This window comes from Pelophylax lessonae (genome assembly GCF_965119305.1).
Source record: "Pelophylax lessonae genome assembly, chromosome: 3".
Lineage (NCBI taxonomy): Eukaryota > Metazoa > Chordata > Amphibia > Anura > Ranidae > Pelophylax > Pelophylax lessonae.
The window spans coordinates 197,048,976-197,067,588 of record NC_138770.1 but is presented as its reverse complement, the minus strand read 5'-3'; the positions used below and the strand labels follow the sequence as shown (position 1 = coordinate 197,067,588).

Here is an 18,613-nt window from a genome sequence, read left to right as displayed (position 1 = left end):
AGCCAAAAGACTACCTGCAAAATCACTAGTTAATCGCAAAAAAAAAAAAAAAAAAAAAAAAAAAAAAAGGATTTTTGACTTTCCATTAAATTAATTTCTCTGATGTTTATTGACTGACACAGCTACTGATATTCTCAACCATTGGGTTATACAGGAGTAGGACACTAGGCAGAAAAATGGTCTGGCTATACCTATGGGCAGTCCCAGAGGGTATACTCCCTCTCTCTGCTATAGGTACTCAGTTTTGTTACAAGCAGTGTCAGGGAAAATACAACTCCACAGAGGGGTGGGTGCTGTGTTCGTCAATGATCAGAGAAATGGATTTTACGGTAAGTCAAAAATCCAATTTTCTCTTTCGTTCATTGACGGACACAGCTCCTGATATTCTTAACCATTGGGACGCCCCAAGCAGTGTTAAACATGAGGGGTGGGAACAAAAAATTCCCAAGGCTAAAAACAGTAGGCCAACCAGGCAAAGGGGGCTCAACCAAAACTGAAGCCCACCTGAAAAACAATACATCCTCAAAGAGGATCAAGTCCTTTAAAAAGCAACCTGCAAAAACTTGCAGTCAAAAGAGGCATCCGCATATTCCAACACATCCACTTTATAGAACTTTGTGAAAATTTTCACCATCAACCAGGTGGCCACCTTGCAAACCTGTGTCACTGACGTCCGATGACTGAAGGCCCAGGAGGCACTGAGCGCCCAAGTAGTGTGCGCTCTGATAGGGAAAGAAGGAACCTAACCCCTGATGGAATAGGCCTGAATCCCCGTTTGTCTGATCCATCTGGGAATGGTCGCAGAGGAAGCAGACAACCCCGTCTGAGACCCATCCATAAGCACAAATCGTGAGTCTGACTTCCTAAAAGACTCCATAGCTGCCAGGTAAACCCTAATTGCCTGATTTCGATCCAAGGCATGCAAGGCAATTTCCTCAGGATGTTTTGGCCTTAAACACAGGGAAGGCAACACAAGGTCTTCATTCAAATGCAAATCAGAGACAACCTTTGGAAGGAATGACTGGCAGGGGCGAAGAACCACCTTAGCTCTGTGAACCACCAAGTAAAGTGGACGACAGGATAACGCCGTCGGTAAACAAAATGTCTTCATTCACACCTTCTGAGACAGCACAAACAAGGGAATCTCCCGAATAATCTCAAAGGTAAATTTCTGGGAGGACCAAAAGCACCCAACTGAGGTCCTAAGGTGGGAACGGAGACCACATTGGAGAGGAGGGAGGGTGTAAATCAGACGATATTGACCCCACAGGGGCCACCAGCGCATCTGTGGCGTCTGCTAGAGGATCCCTTCTTGTACTCCCTTGGTAATTGACATAAGCCATGGCTGTGGCACTGTCTGATTGAATGCGCACTGGACATCCTTGGAGATGATCCGTTCAATATTCCAGGCACAGTCTGATCGCTCGGAGCTCCAGGATATTGAGCGATAGTCTTGACCCTTCCAGGGTTCAGTTACCGTAAGCAGAATTTCTGTTGAGAACGCCTTCCCACCCCGGCAGGCTGGCATCCATGGTAACCACCATCCAATACAAGGGGAAGGAGGATTTGCCCTGCCAGAGCACAAAGCCACCAAATCATTGACCCCGGCTCAGCTGGATTTGGTTGTCCAGAGACTGTGGCATCTCGTCCCATTTGATCAGAATCTCCCTTGCAGGGACGTCCTATAGAATCGTGAAAATGGGACCACCTCCAAGGTAGACACCATCAGGCCCAGCATTCATATGCAAGTCTGGAGGAATGACCATTTGCTGCACAGCAGGAGGCGAATTACAGCCTGCAGTTTCTGGAGTTTGTCAAAGGACCCAGAAAGTCTAGTTTCATGGAAGGAACCAAGGCAGACTTTTGAAGATTCAGAATCCAGCCAAACTTCCTCAGGGTCCGTTTGGAGATCTCCAGGTTTTCCCCCAGTAGGAGACTCTGCTTGCAGAAGAAGGTCATCCAAGTAGCCCAGGACCGCGATCCCCTGCTGACGTAACAATGCTAGCACCGGGGCCAACACTTTCGCAAAGACCAGAGGAACAGAAGCGAGAACAAAGGGTAATGCCAAAAATCGGATAATGCCCCTCTCCCACGGCAAAGCAGAGGAAGACCGAACGTTAAAGGTAAGTGTCCTTGATGTCAGTGGAGGTAAGAAAATCCCCCTGATGCAGGGAAGCCACCACCATGCGAACAGACTCCATTCCAAACTTCTGCACCTGCATAAGCAGTTCAGCACCTTGAGGTCCGGCATTGGACTCACCTTGCCTTCCTTTCTGGGGACTGTAAACCAGTTTGAGTAAAACCCCTGAAAACGTTCCGAAGTCGGAACCGGGACAATCACCCCTTGAAGTAAAAAGGTCTTGCACCACTTCAAAGAGCCTGTAAGTGGACCCGGGACAGTCGCACGTTGGAAGGTAAGAATTTTCCGGAGGGTAAGAACGAAACTCGATCTTGTAAGTCCAAGGGTTGCACCTTCAATCTGAAGGGTCCTTGTCCTTGAGTCTGGAGAAGCCCCCCTCTTGACTTGCCAGACCAAGTTCACTTGGATCCTCCAGAGGAGGCCCTGAAGGGCTTCAATCTCTTGTCAGTCAAAACCGAGGGACAAAAAATAAATAAATAAACGTATGAGCCGAGGAGGAGGGCCCACGTCTACGACAAGGGTCCTTGCCCTTCGTAGCTTGTGGAAGAAGGGTACTCTTACCCCCCTGTGAGACCTTTTATGATGTCAGCCAGGGTAGCACCAAACAGATGATCTCCTTAAACGAGAAGATCAGTCAAGGCCTTTTTAGAAGTCTGGATGAGCATTTGAGTCAAAGGACACGCCGAAGCACTGTTGAAACACAGCAAAGCCACTGGGGGGGCCACATCCAAAGAGGAATCACAGATAAACTGTAGCCCCTGGACCAGCTGGAAGCCAGCTCAGCAAAGGCAGGGGGGAGCTGTTCTCCCTCTAGGTCACAGCGTAAAAGCTTAGCCCACTCGGTCAGAGTCTGCTACACCAGGGCAATGATGAATATCGGCCTCAATGAAGAACCAGCCAAGGGTGTACATATTGCAGACCACAGCCACCACTTCTCTGTCTGCCGGGTCCCTAAAGCCCTGGGACTCATTGCTGCCTTGTTTAATCTGGAAACTGGAGGTCCACCCCCGGTGGAACAGTCCACTTAAGAATGGACTCCTTAAAAAAGAGTATCGTTTAGCAAAGCACTTAGGGACCCCAAGGGGACACTTTGGCCTCACTATCTCATGATTCAGAGCGTGTGGTCGCAGACCCATGCAGGGTGATCCATGTGCGTGGCTGCCGAATCAGATTCAGGATCTGAGGGGACAGATGAGGCATGGGGAAGGCGGGGGTGCTTTTTTGCCAGGCCGTCACCCAAAAGCCAACTTCACCCGGGACACAAAGGACTCCGGGACCTGCCGCCAGTGCGTTGATGGATGGTAGGAAACTGGAAACTGGAGGGCCCTGTGGCCTCAGAGAGGGATCAGGTGGGGAGATGTGCTCTAAAACAGTGGTCCTCAACTCCGGTCCTCAGGGCCCACTAACAGGACAGATTTTAAGTATTACCTTGGGGAGATACAGACTAGAACACTGCAATCACTGAGCAGCAAATTATATCACCTGGGATGTATTTAAGTTAGCTTGCAAACCTGGCCTGTTAGTGGGCCCTGAGGACAAGGGTTGAGGACCACTGCTCTAAAAGACTCCATGAGTCACCAGGGGGACCCCACAAAAAAGTAACTACTAAGGGACACCCCCACCGCTCTGGCAGTACACTCGGTGGCCAGTCACAGAGCCCCAATCAATCCTCAGCAGAGATGGGGAGGACCCCACCGGACTCACCACCCCGCAGAAACCAGGCACCGCATCCACCAGGAGAATCTGCACTGCACGTACTGCGATCAATAAAAGAAAGGATCCAAGAGTCAGCACCAGGGGAAAAGGAGGGTCTCCCACCGCCAAAATCGCTGCCCATAGGGCTCCACTGTCATGGCCGCTGCTGTTTTCTATGGCAAACCATCACAAAATGGCTGCTGGACTTCACAAACAAAGCCATTTCCCCCCCCCCCCCACGATGCTCCCAGGGTTCCCAGGAGGGATCCCTAGGGCTCAGGACCGTAAGGACCGGGGGCCCTGGCAGGAGCCCCCCACCAGGGAACACCCCCCTTCCTGCACAGCCGATCATCCGGTCGCCGGCAGCGCACACACCCCACCCCCATTGCCAGCATAGCGCCATGCCCCCACCCTGGAAGGTGTACCAGACCAACCACACAGCCCCAGGATTAGTAGAGGGGGGGTTAGGAGAACAGGTGGGGGGGTGCCAAAGGGGAAGGAGAGGTGGGACAGCTACTCACCATACAAGGAACCAGGTGGGCACTGCTCCAGACAGAACCCCTTGCCATCTAAATGGGGGGGGGCTGTCGGCCAGGAAGAACGCAGCGACTCAGGTCAAGACCCGGCCTTATGCGAACTTGCGAGGTGTTTAACGGAGTTGAGGTCTGCGAGCGCTCGCTGGCCAGACTGGGGTGACGACTGGATCTAGATTATCCAGCCCTTCGCCCAGTCCGGCAGTTGATTATATATCTCACAGGAAAAAGCAGAAGAAAAAAAAAAAACTAACTAAAAGAAAAATTTTTGCCAGGACCAGAGATCCCAGCAAGCAACTAGGTCCTTACTCCTGACTAGGCAGAAAATAAAAACTGAGTACCTATAGCAGAGAGAGGGCGTATACTCCTTGGGACTGCCCATAGGCATAGCCAGCCTTTTTTTCTGCCTAATGTCCTACTCCTGTAGGGGGCAGTATAACCCAATGGTTATGAATATCAGGAGCTGTGTATATCAATAAACTAAAGAGAAATAGGATTTTATATTTATACATTTATGGTGTGTTTTCCCTGTTAAATTTCCCTGTGCAATCAACTTTAGTTTTAAAGAGGTTCCATAGTCACTGCATATACTTCTAAGATCAGCATTGTAAAAGCAATACAAATAGCTAGTTTTGACAATCCATTAAAAAAAACTTGCGTGAAAAATCTCCTTTCATGTTTTGATGGTCATCTGTCTGCTGGCCATCTATTTCCACATCTTCCTGAATTCCCTGTATGCTTTGCAGCTTCTCCTCTGCGGTTTACTTTCAACTTCTAAGGGCTACATATCCCATGGTATCTTGCTGCCTGCAAGCAGGGATTCCTATACTGATTGTGCCCCCTGAAACTCTACAACACCTTCGTAGTCCAGAAGGCAGGGACCGTAAATTCTGTGATGCATCAGAGCCTACTAACGGCACAGTGAATACGTGTCAAAGAATGCAAGGAACTAAACGTATAGAGATCCTCAAAGCTAACGTTAAGATCATGCCTATTTAAAAGGGGTAGGTTAGAACTAACAAATACAACGTGGAAATATAGGATTTTAAATTTTAAACAAAATATACAAAATTATAGCCAATCTCCTTGTTTTACTGTCGCTTTAAATCGCTTGGACCAAGGTGGTCCAAATGATTCCTTCACTAAGTGCTACAGCGTCTCTAAGCATTGTATGTAATGCATATAGCTTCAGCTACATACATTACACAGTGCTGGTTTCCAACTGTAAGAGACTTACCATCTCACACCCGGAAAATTGCAGGGTCGGTCTGAATGGTGCTTAGCCATTCATAAACAGCTTTGTATTCTGTGAATCAATACAATGCTTCCTCTAAATGGCTGAGTCGAACAGGCGGGCTGTTGATGTCACGCTCTCCAACTCAGCCAAAGAAAGCTATTAAATTATTTGACAATCATTAAGACGTGCTAAGGGCTCTGCTATAGGCATAGCAATTTACGACAGTGCCTAATGAATAGTATCTTGCTTAACGTTATTTACAATGGCTATTAAGTGTTTAACGGGGTTCAAGATTACCTGCTTTATGTTCTGATCCAACTTCATTATAGGGGAGCTTCAATGATATCTATCTCATGAACAAGATATTAGATTTTATTACCTGTGTTTAATTTGCACATATTAGGAAAGATTTTAACTTACTAAGTGTGGGGTTCCTCAGACATCAATATCACACTAGGAACTCCACTGTGCAAACTCTAAATGGCCAACCAGAGTGAAAGATGTGGGGACTTAAAAAGTATATAAGTTGCTTTAGATGGGGGGTGGGGCGGTGCTGTACGAATATATCCCTTTTAAACGACTTAAGGACAGCCCCATGTACATTTACTGCGACAGGGCGACCCTTAAGAGATCACCTACCTGTGATTTGGACTACCTTTATGTCAAAGAGGGAGAGAGAGATCTTTCGTTCCTGCTAATCAGGAACACAGATGTCTTCCTCCAGTCAGTCCATCCCCCACACAGTAAGAAAGCACACCCAGGGAACACCGTTAACCCTTTGATTGCCCCTGATGTGAACCCGTTCCCTGCCAGTGTCATTTATACAGTGGCAGTGTTATTTTTTTTTTTTTAGCACTGATCACTGTATTGGTGTCACCGGTCCTCAAAAAGTGTCACTTAGTGTCAGTTTGGCCACCGCAATGTTGAAGTCCCGCTACAAATTGCTGATCGCCATTACTAGTAAAAACAAAAAAATAAAAAGTCCCTAAATCTATCTAATGGAGAACAACAAAAGGACAAGAAGAACGCCTCTAAGTGCAGTAGTTCAATAATGGATAAAAGCACAAATGTACACTCGCATAGGGTAAATGATAATCAGCTTGCCAGTGCAGTGCATAGTTGGTCCGTTTGGCAGTGTGTCTGAAGATCCAACACTGGAGCCGGGATCTTTGTTGGCGGTGAAGAGAGTGCCTGTGCTCTCGATCTTCTGGACCGGCCCATCCATCTCCTTTCATGGACTCACCTACCCATTGACTTTTGGAATATATATATATATATATATATATATATATATATATATATATATATATATATATATATATATATATATATATATATATATATATATATATATATATGACTATATAATAGTCTTGTTTTATTCAAACCAATATAACCAGGTTTTACTGTTCTTTAATGTAAAAGTTACCTTGAGCACCAAATATTTATATTTTCCATAAATCTATCCCATAGTTTGTAGACACTAACTTTTGCGTAAACCAATCAATATACGCTTTTTGGGATTTTAACAAAAAGATTGTAGCGCAATACAAATTGGCCTAAATTGATGAATAAATTAGAATTTTGTACATTTTTTTTATTGGATAGGTTTTAAAGCAGACCGTGAAAAAACTGGATTTTTGTCTTGCCGTAAAATCCAGTTCTCTTTCGTTCAATGACATACACAGCTCCACATCTTCTTGACCTGTGGGACGTCCCAAAACAGTGTCAACATGAGGGTTGGGAAAAATAGCAATATACTTCCCAAAGGCTAAACATATCAAACCAGGTAAAACAGGAGCTCAACTAGGAGCAACTAGCGCTCAGCTGACAAAAAAGTACACCCTCAGAGAACTAATGCTCTCTAACAGGGGCCTGCAAACCCTTGCAGCCAAAAAGAAGGCATCCGCAGATGCCCACACATCCACCTTTTAAAATTGTGAAAATGTGCGACGACGACAAGGTGGCTGCCTTGCAAACTTGCATCCCTGACGCCTGATGACGGAAGTCCCAAGAGGCACTAAGCGCCCATGTAAAATGAACCATAACAGGGAAAGGAGGATCCTGACCCTTAATGGAATAGGCCTGCCCCACGGCTTGCCTATCCATCTGGAAATGGTCGCAGCAGACGCAGCCAGCCCCTAACAGGGCCCATCAGTAAGGACAAATCGGGAATCCAAGTTTCAGAATGACTCAGTCATCCCCAGGTACACCCCGATTGCCCGAGCCACATCCAAAAAATGTAAGGCAAGCGCTTTAGGGTGCTTAGGCTATTTAAATGGAAACCAGAAACGACTTTAGGAAGGAGCGACTGGCAGAGCCGAAGCACCAATTTATCTACATGAACCACCAAGTAAGGTAAACGACAAGACAAGCTGCCAGCTCCGACACCCTATGTGCAAAAGAAAAAGCCACCAAGAAGACTACCTTCTGGGAACATGCAAGAGGAATCTCGTGAATATTTTGCAACAGCACCAAGTGGAGATCCCACAAGGGCAATGGAGACCGCACTGGCGGAGCCAAGTGGCGAACCCCTCGAACTAAGGTGCGAACCACAGAAAACGTAGCCAAAGGATGATCAAAGAAAACTGCCAAGGCTGAACCTGACCCTCGGTGGTACCTGAGGCAAGACGCTGCTCCACACCTTGTTGGAGGAAAGCCAAACTGAGTCACGGAAAATAAGTAGGGGTGAACCCCAACACATTCACATCCGCAAAGTACGCTCTTCAAACGCGATGGTAAATCTACCTAGAAGTAGATTTACTAGCTTACAGCAGTGTGGGAATCACCGATTCAGACAACCCCCTAGCCTTCAGCACCTGGCTTCCGACAGATGCCAATACATCCACTTGATAGAACTTTGTGAAAGTGTGCACAGATGATGACGAAAGGCCCAGGAGGCACTGAGCGCACAAGCAGAGTGTGCCTTGATAGGGAAAGGAGGGACCAGACCAATGATGGAATAAGCCTGAATCACCGCTTGTCTGATCTGTCTGGGAATGGAGGAGGAGGAAGCAGACAAACCTCTGTGAGGTACATCTATTAGCACAAAGAGTCTGACTTCCTAAAAGACTCCGTAGCTTCCAGATACACCTCAATTGCCCGTACCATATCCAAGGCATGCAAGGTAATTTCCTTTGGATGTTTAGCCTGGAGAACAGGGAAGGCAACACAAGGTCTTCATTCAAATGACAGTCAGAGACCACCTTAGAAAGGAATGAGGGACAGGGACGAAGCACCACCTTATCCTTGTGCATCACTAATAAGGTGAATGACAGGAACTGCCGCCAGGTCAGACACCCTACGCGCAGAGGGGATAAGCCACCAAAAAAGGCCACCTCCTGGGCAGCGAAAGCAGGGAAACCTCCCGAATATTTTCAAAGGGAGGCTTCTGTAGAACTGAAAGCACCACATTAAGATCCCAGGGCGGCAATGGAGCCCGCACTGAAGGAACCAAATGTTGGACACCCTGAAGAAAGGTACAAACGAGGGAGTGTGAAGCCAAAGGTTATTGAAAAAATACTGCCAAAGCTGATCCCTGGCCCTTGATGGTACTCTAGGCCAATTCCTGTTCAACCCCCCATTAAAGGAAGGTTAAGATCCAATCCACCGAGAAGAAGCAAGGATGAACCCCAAGAGACTCGCACCACACACTGTACGTCTTCCACATACAATGGTAGATCTTCCTAGAAGTAGATTTCTGAGCTTTCAACAGCTTCGTGATCACCAACTAAGACAAACCTCCACCCTTCAGCACCTGGCGTTCAACAGCCAAGCTGTCAAAGCCAACAACTGTAAAGCAGGATAGAAGATAGGTCCTTGGGACAGCAGATCCTCCCTGAGAAGAAGCCCCCAAGGAGCATCAGCGACCAGCCGTACCCAATCGGCGCAGCAAGACTGGCGGGGTCAGTCTGGACTGAATCCTTTCTGCTTTGATCCTGCACAGGAGTCGTGACAGAAATTGAGAGAGCTGGAATAAATCTGTCAGCCCTCCTTAGAATGCCAGGAACCAAAATAGAAAAGACCAGGCATTGAGGAACTGTCCCTGCTGAGAGAATTATTGTTAGCTGCTGGCGGGACGCTGCTATCCCAAACTCAGTAGCAATGAGATCAGAAAAACAGCAACAACTATGGGAATAAAAGTGCTGTCCCGTAGCAAAACAAGGTGTTCCAGATTAAAATGAAGAGTGTCAATTTTACTGAACATCCCACAAATGGAGCAAGCCACTGATACATACTGTAAAGAGCCAACAAAAACAGTTCCTGGAGGAGAGGCAACGTGTTAGACATGTAAATCCAGGGGCCACCTCTGAGATCACTCGATGTGGTAGAGTGGGGGGGGTTCTGGTCAGCCAGGAGACGATGAAAGTGGTACACCTCCAGATAGAAAATATACTTAGGGACCGGAATCCTGTAGCACTGCAGCGGCCATCCGATGAGATCAGGACGAAGGAGTCACCGGCTTGTGCGAAGTCGGACAACTGTCATGCAGGGGATGCCGCACTCGAACCCGGAGGTGATGTCACAGGTCTGGCAGATGTATCCGCAGGTGTCAGCAGAGTGTGGGCAGTGGTCAAGCCAATGCCAACGTGAGTAGGGAGAACAGAGCCAGCTGTAGAGCGACAATGTTTCGGGCGGACCCCTTCAGACCTAGAGCTGGCTAAATAAAAAGCAAGAATTTAAATATCAAAAAGGAGGGAAGTGGGGGCGGAGAACTGTGCCACTCAAGCTGGTCCCTCCTACTGAATAAGAATTAGAAACCTAAAGAAATTTTGCTAATACATTGATAAAAAAAAAAATGTCATCACTGAATTCTGAATTATCCAGTGGTTTCTTTTTTTCCAAATGGAGGTGTACATCTTTTCATGGTCTCCCGGCTGACCAGCACTCTTCTCCCCTCCCCCCCCCCCCCCCCCTCTACCACAGAGTGATCTCAGAGGTGGCCTTTAGATTCACCTGTCACATACGCTGCCTCTCCTCATGGTACCTTTTTACCTGCTGTTGGCTGTTTACAATGTCCCCTTGGTGATTGACAGACCACGGCCGTGGCATTGTCCAAATGAATTCGTACCGGACACCCCTGAAGACGAATTGTCCAATGAGCCAAGTAAAAAGGCTGATCACTCGGAGTTCCAGAACATTAACCGGCAGTCTGGACTCTGCCAGAGTCCAGAACCCCTAAGAACATCTGTCCTGAGGATGCCTCCCTACGCAGACAGGCTGGCATCCGTAGTGACAACCGTCAAGTACATGGGGAAAAGGACTTTCCCTGTCGAAGTGCCAGAGAACAAAGCCACCTCTAGAGACCGTGGATCCTTGTCCCATTTTGCCAGAACCTCTTTTGCACAATTCCACACAAGATCTCTGCTAACAGACCGCCTTGAGGGTGGACATCATCGGGCCCAGCAACCGCACGCAAGCCCGGAGGGATGACTGTCTGCTGAAAAACAGAAGTTTAATTGCATCCTGCAATGTCTGGCGTTTTTCCAGAGGAAGAAACACTGGCTTAGGCCGAGTCCAGGGTCAGACCCAGATAGTCCAGTTTTTATGGACAGCACCAAAAGCAGGCTCCTGAAGGTTCAGAATCCAACCAAGCAAGTTTGCAGAGCAATATCCAGTTGTCCATCAGAGCAGTTGGAGACTCCACTTGCAGAAGAGGATCGTCCAGGTAGCCCAGTACCGCAATCCCCCGCTGCCTCAAGCAATGCCAGCACCAGGGCCAACACTTTTGTGAAGACCTGAGGAGCAGAGGCGAGACCAAAAGGTCCACGTCACAAACCGATAATGCTCCTCGCGCACAGCAAAATGGAGAAAGCAATGATGACTGGCACATATTAGAATGTGCAGGTAGGCGTCCTTGATGTCGATAAAAGAAGAAAGCCCCAACATAGGGACGTCACTGTGGTGAATGGACTCCACGTGGAACTTTTGTACTCGCACCAGCAGTTTAGTGCCTTGAAGTCCAGAATTGGACGTACCTTGCCTTCCTTCCAGGGAACTGTAAAGAGGTTTGCGCAAAAACCCCTGAAAATGTTCAGAATCGGAACAATCACCCCTTGAAGGAACAAGTCTTGCACTACCCCAAAGAGACCCATGAGTGATCTGGGGACAAGTCCAGTAGGAAGGAAAGAACCTTTCCGGAGGATAAGCCTGACCTAATAACTTTGTGGATCCATGTGTCCTATATACCAGGGAGTTCCATGGATCCAGAAACCAGCAAAAAAGTCCCCCCGCCCCACGAAAAAGGTGAGGGTGCCCCTTCATGCAGAGGCAGCCTTTTCCACAGCTCTGGAAGAGCCGCTCATGGCCTTCCAGACCAGGTCCTCTTTGAACCTCCGGTGGAGGCCCTGACCCCCTTGTTTTGAGACCCTGAGGGACTAAAAAAAACCTTCTGAGCCGTGGACAATGGCCCACGTCTACGACGGGGCTCCTTACCCTTGTTAGCCTGTGGAAGAGTACTCTTCCCCCTTGTGAGACCCTTAACGACATCATTCAAGGAAGCTCCAAATAGGCAATCCCCTACAAGGGGGGAGATCAGATAAGGCCTTCTTAAAAGACTGGTCCTCAGACCAGTATTTCAGCGGGATAATACGCAGAAGGACTGCAGCTGATACAGACAGCCTAGAAATCAAAGGAGTTGCATCCAAAGAGGCATGAAAAACTGTAGCCCCTGGATCAACTGATCCACCAGCTTCGCAAAGACATGGGGAAGCGGTTTACTCCCCATGTCCCAGCGTAAAAGTTTAGCCCACTCGATCAGAGCTTGTGACACCAGGGCAATAGTAAACACCGAACTAAGTGCCGAACCAGCCTCCGCGAACCTATTGCAGGCCAGAGCCTCTGCCCTCCTATCCGCTGGATATTTAACCACTTGCCGACCACACAGTGTCCATAAGGACACTACAAGCAAAAAGCACTTAGGAACCACTGCATTTTGGACAACCCCACTGTTTTGTGACAATTGTCAAAGTGGAAAAGGGAACATCCTCGCCGCTTTTGGAGGGCCTGTGGGTGGCAAAAGGGAAGCAACCTCCATCCACCAGTGCCATTTCATGTGTGGCTAGAGGAGCAGAGGAATCATCCCCACTATCTGAGCACTCAGGGTGGGTGGACACAGACCCAGTAGGGTCAATATATAGTAAGATCACCCGGAAAACATATCAGGGAAGGCTGCCAACTGCTATCCCGCAAAGGGGACGCCGACCAAGGGCCTAGGAATGGACCACCAAATGAACCCCGCAAAAAAATAAGGTGGTCTCCCTCCGAGCCCTCCATAGAGGGCATAATAGGAAATAGCCCCCTCAAAAGGGGGCCGCCCACCGCGGTCGCGCAGGCAGTGTACCCTGATGGTAGTGCAGCGCTAAAAGGGGAAGGTGCCCAACACAATATTGGCGGCAAGGCTGTCATTAAAAAAAAAATGAAGCGCCCCCACAGTGCCACCCCTTCCATGGAAGGTGCTAAGCTGACCAAATGGCCTAGCAGGTCGCAGCCTAAATTTTTGTGGAGGCCCACCCGCAAATGCACGGATCCCAGCACGGCAGATGCCCAAAGGAAGAGTGGGGGCTTCAGCTAAACGCACTAGGGCGGCCCACCAGTGAAGGCGACAAACTTGGCCACGGCCTAAATTTCTACTGGGAAAGGAGCCCCAGCTGAGCCGACCACCCAGGGGCAGCAGAGGGGAGGGTGGATGCCCAAACGGGAGACAGTGGCTTTAGCCATTCTCACAGGGGGGGGCCCACATAGTTTCTGACTAGTAGGCCTTGGACTAAATTTTCTGCTGAATCTGGCCACATGAAGCTACCCATGGATGCTAAACTACCCCCTCCCTCAGCCCAACAACCGCCGCAGGGAGCCCAGAGGACATTCCTGCCCTAGTCACATTCTAGATCACTGGATCTAGATTATCCAGTCCGTCACCCAGTCTGCCATTTGATTGCAGATTCTCACAGGAACAAAACAAAGATAGGCAAAAAAAAATCCATTAAAAAAATAAATAAATAAAAATTGCCTGGATCAGAGATCCCACAGCAAGGAATTAGGTCCGTACCCCTGACTAGGCAGAAAAAAAAAGTGCCTATAGCCAAAAGTGGGTGTATACCCCCTGGGACTGCCCATAGGCATAGTCCAGCTTTTTCCTGCCTAGTGTCCTACCCCTGTAGGGGGCAGGAAAACCCAATGGTTAAGAAGAATCAGGAGCTGTGTCTGTCAATGAACGAAAGATATATTGTTTTTTTTCCCAAAATTGTCTTTTTTGTTTATAGCGCAAAAAAATTAAAACGCAGAGGTGATCAAATATCGCCAAAAGAAAGCTCCATTTGTGGGGGAAAAAGGGACATCAATTTTATTTGGGTACAGCGTTGCACAACCACACAATTGTGCAAAGTAAATAAATCAGCGCAACTAATATAAACAGGCAGCTGCTATACCAACAAAGCTTAAAACTGCAAAGTCAAAAATGAATGAAGGTATAATTAAGGTACAGTGCTAAAAGGTGCCAAACATCAATATCACTGCAAAACAAAATAAGGTGCCTGTAAGTAAAGTGACAATCTGCAAAAATATTCTCATGAAGTGCAATAGACTATCCACAACGCTTTGCAAATAGGCAAAATAAAGTGCCTACAAATGATCAGAAGTGACAATGTGCGAATAAATCACATGGTGCATAAATATTCTCAAAAAGTGCAGTTGAATGTCCAAGATATAGCAGTCGATTATATAGCTTCCTCCGCCCTGTGCAAAATATGCTGGGAAAAGGTGCTTGGAAGTGCTAGTGCTTCCACCACCACCACCCAAAGATGGCCTCTCACCTTAAACTTGGAGCCGTCTTTTACCACCAGGTCCAAGTGAGCTGTTCCCCTAAGGGATAAGGATCTCTCCTCTACAGGCAGTATTCCGATGGGATCACTTAATGGGATGGATTTACTAATCACCTCAGATCGCTCCCAGCATCATCCGATAAACATATAAAAGAGAAGTGAGAATCTAGTGCTCTCTGCTTGAAACAACTTTATTGGAATATAAAACAATTAGACTCACATGGGGTTGCACCTCAAAGCTGTGCGGTCTTACGCTTGTCTCAGATACTCAAAGGAAGCTGGCTGCCGGGTTCCCGTTCGTCCGGACGTCTCCACGCCCTATACGCATTGCGTCGCACGTCCAAGACGATTGACTTCTTCAGTAGGGGACTTGGACGTGTGGCGCAACGCGTATAGGGGCGGAGACTTTCCGACAAACGGGAACCCGCCAGCCAGCTCTCTTTGAGTATCTGAGACAAGCGTTGTAAGCCCGCACAGCTTTGAGGTTCAAGCCCATGTGAGTGTAAGCCCACACAGCTTTGAGATTAAACCCCATGTGAGTCTAAATGTTTTATATTCCAATAAAGTTGTTCCAAACAGAGAGCACTAGATTCTCACTTCTCTTTTATATGTATATCGGATGATGCTGGGAGCGATCTGAGGTGATTAGTAAATCCATCCCATTAAGTGATCCCATCGGAATACTGCCTGTAGAGGAGAGATCCTTATCCCTTAGGGGAACAGCTCACTTGGACCTGGTGGTAAAAGACGGCTCCAAGTTTAAGGCGAGAGGTCATCTTTGGGTGGTAGTGGTGGAAGCACTAGCACTTTCAAGCACCTGTCAAGTACCTTTTTCCAGCATATTTTGCACAGGGCGGAGGAAGCTATATAATGGATTGATAAATCTTGGACATTTCACTGCACTTTGAGAATATTTATGCACCATGTGATTTGCACGTTGTCACTTTGATTACTTCGAGGCACCTTAATTAGCTTTTTTTGCACAACCGCACAATTGTCAGTTAAGGCAACGCAGTGCCGTATTGCAAAAAATGGCCTGGTCATTAAGGGGGTAAAGCCTTCTGAGGCTGAAGTGGATAAACACAAACATAGACAATACTGAACTATAACAACCCTTACAGCCCTGCCACCATTGTTAAAGCAATAGTAGTAAAAGAGGTCCAAGGGTTAAACCGTATCCTATGAAAAAAAAATAAAAATATAAATTGAAAGTGTAGGCTAGTTTTTCGATTGAAGCTTTGCTTTCTTGGGTATTCACTACTGCATAGTATAAAAGCCTCTATCCAATTGTTATTTGAAAAAGGAAAACTTTTCATTTATTGGAAAAATAGCAAGCTAAAGCTAATCTCTACTCACAATGTTTTCACAGCATCACCTATCATTTGGCATGCATGCTCCTTCATAAGGTGCATCCCATTTTTAGAGAAAACCTTCATAATCCAGTCAGAACAGGAGCAAACGCACCGGAATCCGCCCAGGACTCATTAGTGGGGCATTTTTGACCTATAGCCAAGAAAGCTGTTTATGGAAAAAAAATAAAAATAAAGAGTGTGTGAAGTGGTCTGCAGGAGGGGAGAACACAGGGTCAGGAATTCTGTCTGGGTACTGTTTATGGTAGACCTGTTCATTACTGGGCATTAAGACTGCCTCTCCCAATGATACCTTTCTAAACATATGTACAAAATTACATGCAGCTCTAGAGGTTAGGAGATAACACAATGAAAGTCCAAACTGCAAACCAATTATATTGTTCTAATTTCTAGTATCTCACAAACGATCAGGGTAAGTCAACTTAAAGTGACTGTAAACAATCACCTTGTAAAACAACCCATTCAGTTAAACCTCTTGACCTCTTAAAGATTTACCCCCCCTTCATGATCAGGCCATTTTGAGAGATACGGCATTGTGTGGCAATTGCGGGATCATGCAAAGTCCCTAAATAAAATTGATGTCCTTTTTCCCCCACAAATAAGAGTTTTCTTCTGGTGGTATCTAAACTCCTCTACAGTTTTTATTTTTTGCGCTATAAAGAAAAAAAAAAAAAAAAAAAAACGGAATTTTTGTAAAATCTTACCTGTAAAATTCCTTTCTCTGAGTCCTCCGACAGTCGCCGCCTCTTCATATTCGTCACATATGGGGTATTAGACTTTGCTCCGAAGGAGTAGCTAGGCAACAGAATATGTTAACATTAAAGCTTTTAACATATCCCACCCTCAAGGGGTGGTCCCCTCAGTCAATACCCTCCTACTTCCTGCAACCATATCTCAGTTTCAGTGGAATAGCAGTAGAGTATACAACCAAACCCCAAAAGAGGGGCGGGGGCGGCGACTGTCGGAGGACTCAGAGAAAGGAATTTTACAGGTAAGATTTTACAAAAATTCCGTTTTCTCTTACGTCCTCCGACAGTCGCCGCCTCTTCATATTCGTCACATATGGGGACGTCCCAAAGCAGTGCAAACATGAGGGGTGGGAAACGCATCCGCGCCGAAAGGCAACGCAGTCTCCGCATCAAAGAAAGGAACCTTACCAAAGGAAGGAACCCAGCTGGGCAACAGGAAAAAAACAGGTGCTCAACAGGAGCAACAACCCAGGAAAAGACAAATAACCAGGGGATAAAAAACTTATCCCAACAACCAGTGGTCCCCAACAAGGGACCCTAGGGAATCGCCGCACTAAGAACCTTGCAGCCAAAGGAAGCATCCGCCGATGCCTGAACATCTACTTTGTAGAATTTTGTGAAAGTGTGCACGGTCGACCAGGTCGCCGCCTTACACACCTGGGCCACAGAAGCCCCATGACGACAGGCCCAAGACGTACTCCGAGATCTAGTAGAGTGCGCCTTCACAGGCACAGGGGGAACCTTCCCCTGCAAAGCATAGGCCTGTTCAATGGTCTGCCTGATCCATTTGGCGATGGTAGAGGCCGACGCCGCCATGCCCTTCCGAGGACCCTCTGGAAGAACAAACAAAGAATCCGTCTTTCGAAAAGACTCAGTCGATTTAAGGTAAACCCTTATCGCCCGAACAACATCCAAAGAATGTAATCTCACCTCCTTTGGATGTTTAGGCTTCGCGCACAGCGAAGGCAAGACAATATCCTCATTAAGATGGAATTCCGAAACTCGCTTCGGAAGAAAAGAAGGATTAGGTCGCAAGACCACCTTATCCAAATGAACAACCAGATACGGAGACTTGCAGGACAAAGCCGCCGGCTCCGACACTCTGCGAGCCGAAGTGATCGCAACCAAAAAGGCGACCTTTTTGGACAACATAGACAACGAGATCTCCCTGATCTGTTCAAAAGGAGCACGTTGTAACACAGATAGAACGAGATTCAAGTCCCAAGGGGGCATAGGATCCCTCCTAGGAGGAACCAGATGCCGCACTCCCTGAACAAAAGTGCCAACCAAGGAGTTGGAAGCCACGGGACGTTGAAACAGAACGGCCAGCGCAGACACCTGACCCTTTATCGTAGCCAGTGCCAAACGCTGATCGACACCCGTTTGAAGGAAGGACAGCACTTGGGAAACCGAGTACGTGCGGGGTGAAAACCCCCTGGACTCACACCAGGCAAAATAGGCCTTCCAAGTACGGTAATAAACCTTCCCCGAGGAGGACTTCCTCGCGTTGATCAAGGTATGAACGACCTCTGGGGAGAGACCCTTCTCCTTCAGGACCTCGGTCTCAACAGCCAGGCCGTCAAAGCCAGCGACTGTAAAGCAGGATGGTAAATCGGCCCTTGAGACAGGAGATCGTCTCGAAGAGGCAGACGCCACGGGGCGTCGACCGCCAGATTCACGAGGTCTGCGTACCAGGACCGGCGAGGCCAGTCCAGTGCCACAAGAATCACCGTGCTGCGTTCCGATTGTAACCTGCGAAGGAACCTGGACAGCAACTGAATCGGTGGAAACGCGTACATCAGCTTGTACTGATGCCACGGGGCCACTAACGCGTCCGACGCGTCTGCCCGAGGGTTGCGCGTCCTTGCCATGAACCTTCTCACCTTGTTGTTGAGACGAGACGCGAACAGGTCCACATCTGGAAGACCCCACTTCGCGCACAACATCTGGAAGACAGCCGGGTGGAGAGACCATTCCCCCTGATCCAGGGTCTGGCGACTCAGATAGTCCGCCTGCCAGTTCTCCACCCCTGGAATGTGAACCGCCGTTATTGCCGGGACATGAGTCTCG

General features: G+C 47.7%; 2 protein-coding genes across 2 annotated transcripts in view; one reads left to right on the top strand and one right to left on the bottom strand.

The window, feature by feature from the left end:
• The window catches only part of GIGYF2 (GRB10 interacting GYF protein 2), a 615,584-nt gene that overhangs the window by 366,673 nt on the left and 230,298 nt on the right, over positions 1-18,613 (bottom strand). The window lies entirely within an intron of this gene.
• KCNJ13 (potassium inwardly rectifying channel subfamily J member 13) overlaps positions 2,079-18,613 on the top strand; it is a gene marked incomplete at its 5' end in the record, with an annotated part of 34,213 nt that continues 17,678 nt past the window's right edge. Inside the window, one exon of the mRNA XM_082250578.1 lies at positions 2,079-2,148. Within this exon, the coding sequence (XP_082106704.1) occupies positions 2,079-2,148 (70 nt within the window). The remainder of the gene's footprint in view (positions 2,149-18,613) is intronic.